The 3568-nt window shown below is 33.9% G+C and overlaps 1 protein-coding gene across 1 annotated transcript in view; it reads right to left on the bottom strand.

The window, feature by feature from the left end:
• Window positions 1–1960: 1960 nt before the first annotated feature.
• The window catches only part of LOC116669924 (calpain-1 catalytic subunit), a 12399-nt gene continuing 10791 nt past the window's right edge, over window positions 1961–3568 (bottom strand). Inside the window, exons 20-22 of the mRNA XM_032500064.1 lie at window positions 2676–2792; window positions 2395–2447; window positions 1961–2202 (exon numbers count right to left, since the gene is read on the bottom strand). Coding sequence (XP_032355955.1) covers window positions 2176–2202; window positions 2395–2447; window positions 2676–2792 — 197 coding nt within the window. The 3' untranslated portion in view covers window positions 1961–2175. The remainder of the gene's footprint in view (window positions 2203–2394; window positions 2448–2675; window positions 2793–3568) is intronic.

The following is a 3568-nucleotide window of genomic DNA, read 5'->3' as shown; positions in this document are numbered from 1 at the left end:
ATTCAGCTGTGTTTAGTTCCGGTGTGCATATGCTTTTTTTTTTATTTTAAGTAAATGCTGTAGTACAACTAACAGGAGACATGTTATAATTAAGGTAAGTTTGGAGACACTATTTTATTTTAGCATTAAATTGATAGCCTACATATTTTTGTTTTATCTCTTTTCTGGGTTGTAGTTTGAAGTCCCTTGTAGTTTCAATCACACTTTAATTGACCATTTCCTTTAGACAACCTTGGTTTTAAACTAAACAACATGAATTTCTTATTCAAGTGCTTTACAAATATTTTACAACAATGCCGTACTTCAATACAACTTTAAGGTACTTTTAATTGAGTATTTTCATTTTCTCCTATTTTCCTATTGTACGTTTTAATTATCTATTTGTATAGCTTTACTTTGCATATTCACATTGTGTACATTTTACAAATTATTATGAATAATCTATTCAAGTGGATAAAGAGGAGACTTCATTTATCCGGTAGTGAAATTCACACACTAGCTGCTAAGTCAAACCTACGGTGTTAATTTGGTGAAAGTAAGTAAGTAAGTAATGCAAAAGTTGTGTAACACATTACAATTTAGAGACTATTAGTAATATTATATTACAATATAGTAATATTGTAATATGACTAAATACTCAAATGAATGTAACTAGTAATCTATAATATGTTACATTTTGGAAGTAACTTGCCCAACACTGCTGGCTGCTTGCAATATAAATCTGACACCATTTTCTATATATGTAAAAGATGACAACCTCATCTCTTGTGGTTGTTGGTTGCCTTGCAGTGCAATCACAGTGTTACAGTCAGTGTATCACTACGTCATGAGGCCAGCAGCAATGTCTTTTTTTACTGTGTACAGTAATCAGCAAATGTTTATTTGAAATCCCTGTGTGCTTAATCAGATTGGTACATGTGTAAAAAAAACCTCCAGATTTGTATTCAGATATACAAGTGTACTGATATTTGTAAATGTTCTATCTGTAAATATTCGAGTTGTATCTCACATTTCCAGACCAATCAGCTTTCTTTTCATTGTTTTAGCTGTATATTTCTGTGTATGTTGTGTGTCAAATGCCTTGTATGTGTTCAGTTCACATACCTGTCCAATAAAGCTGATTTTAATTCAAAAATCTTCAGATTGTACCCTGTTCTGTTTTCAACCACAAGAGAGCAGGAATGCTACACTTACCTGTGAACATATTAATGGCAAAGTCTTTATGAAAACTTGAATTATACACCTTTTTTTATCCTAACCAGGCTGACGTTCTCCTTAGACTTCCACCTTTGAATTAACATTCAACCTTTGTTTGCAACATCTAATAGTCTGAGAGGACAACTTCGTATTTCTCAATTCTTTGCTGAATGAGCACAGATAAAGGGCAATTTTCCACGTACCGGTAGTTTAATTTTACATTGTAACACAAATCTCATGGAGCAAGAAATTATTCATTTGATTTAAATTAATTTTTTTACCCATCACTGTCAAGTCAAACACTACACCCGTGCATACTAATGCGATTAGTCACACTTAGGGTGCTCTTCCAATACAAAAAAAAGAAAGACCTTTGGGTTTCGACTGAGTAAATATGTGATTAAAGGTTTATATTCTTCTCTGTAATAAAATTGATTTGTCAATAATGAACTACTAAAAAAAATTAATCATTGATTGTAGAAAACAGGCAGTTGACATAGGCTAAAGGTGCACAGCCCAAATAACACTCCAAACCTTTACAGGTACATTCTCATATAGTTTTAGTCTACATAGTTTTTGCAGTAAAAATAAAGCCATATCATGTAGTTTGCACTGAAACCTCAAATGTATTCGTATAATGTGTTCCTTTTCTGATGCACTTAGTGATGAGATAATCAAACATTATAATTATAATTCAAAAACCCAGTCTATAATTTTAACATGTTTAAGATTCCATCAAACACAAAGTCTACAAAGGTGCTTCTGCTTTTTGTAATTAGATCAGTTATGTAATGTTTTCACAATGCAATGCACTAACAAAGTAGTAAAAAAAAAGCTCTTTAGTTAGTGTGTAATGGTTCATTCGCATAGGAATACATCTTTGTTTTCTATAATGCAATTTGGCAAATGAAAGAAAACTCTTTTGAAATGTGTAATGTAGTTCCTCATGATTTTGTACCATCCATCCCCCTTGTTGGGTTAACTGTACATTGAAATCCAGATCCACTGAAAATAAAGAAGAGACACGTTATAAATGAAGTAGAACACATAAGCAATATTAGACCTTACATCACAGGACATATAGTTAAGTCCTATTTTGTAATTGTGTAATTCTAAGACCAGTATTTCTTTTTCTAGATCAACAGCTGTGTGTGTAAAGTTCAAACATGAATTTCTGACAAGTAAAAGTCATATTACCTCTGACTCTTGAAAATGTATGGCTTTTCCATTAGACAGTTGTCTAAAGATTTCTGTTGAGCAACACACAAATTGTTAATAAATTGCATTGCACCTTAAGCCACAAGCTTTATAAATTGTGTATATAGACTAGACCTACTTACTGGGAACTTTTAATCTTTCTAATATGCAAATGTGTATTTTATTTTAACATATTCACACAGCTAGAGTGATGGACGGTTACGTCTTACAGTATATAGTGTCCTTTATTGTCATCATCTGTCCTATTTGACTTCACTTACTGTACATGCTGTCCAAGCGAAGGATGAGACTGATGAAGCTCTCCAGCGTCATGTGTCCAGAGGAGGCCCCGTAGCGCAGAGCCATCAAATTGAGCATGTCATCGGTGATAGTGATTCCTGTTAAACAAAGCAAGAGCTTAGGAGAAGTTTTGGAATTTAATTTATTCTTTTAGCATTTTAGGGTAAAATCACATGTTTGCACAAGCCAAGTTTCATCATACGCAATTAGCCACAAATGCATGTCAGCATCAAACACAAACAAACACATTCAACCTTGTTTGGAAATACAGTCTTATGCAGTCCATGGTCTGGTACTCTGCAAATCCCAGCACTATGGACAAGATCTTGCAACATTTTTAATAAGTTTATTACCAATTATCAAACTGGAATAAATGCTTTCTGATTATACACCTTTTTGCATAATCACACTTACAAGCCAGGTCAAATACAAATCAGGCTTCAATCTCCGAAAATAAATATTGTTCATCATTAAGAATAATCAACAATGGTGGAAATGAGTTTGTTTCCCTAGCACCTGTCATGTCAAACAGTGATTGCACCTAGGTTATGTTTCACTCCAATTAACCATTATTAAAGTTAATCTAATACCTAAATCTAACTATTAGGTGTTTTTCTCAATAGTGCCACATGGCATGGTGGGAAGCACTAAAGTAAAGGCCTCATGGGGGTATTACCTTGTTAGCAAACAGTTGCCGACACATCGAGTGGATACGGAATTGTGTTTCTGGCCACCTGGCACATGTAAGTCCAATACGTAACCTATTTCAGCTCTGTTTTGGTCTCCACCAATTCCTGGGGAAAATATCTGGCTCTTTAGCTGCTAAATGCTCCACTATGTTAGCCAGCCCCTCTACGTTATTGCACATTGGACC

This window comes from Etheostoma spectabile, chromosome 20, assembly GCF_008692095.1.
Source record: "Etheostoma spectabile isolate EspeVRDwgs_2016 chromosome 20, UIUC_Espe_1.0, whole genome shotgun sequence".
Lineage (NCBI taxonomy): Eukaryota > Metazoa > Chordata > Actinopteri > Perciformes > Percidae > Etheostoma > Etheostoma spectabile.
Note: the sequence above shows the minus strand (reverse complement) of the source record. Positions and strands in the feature narration are given on the sequence as shown.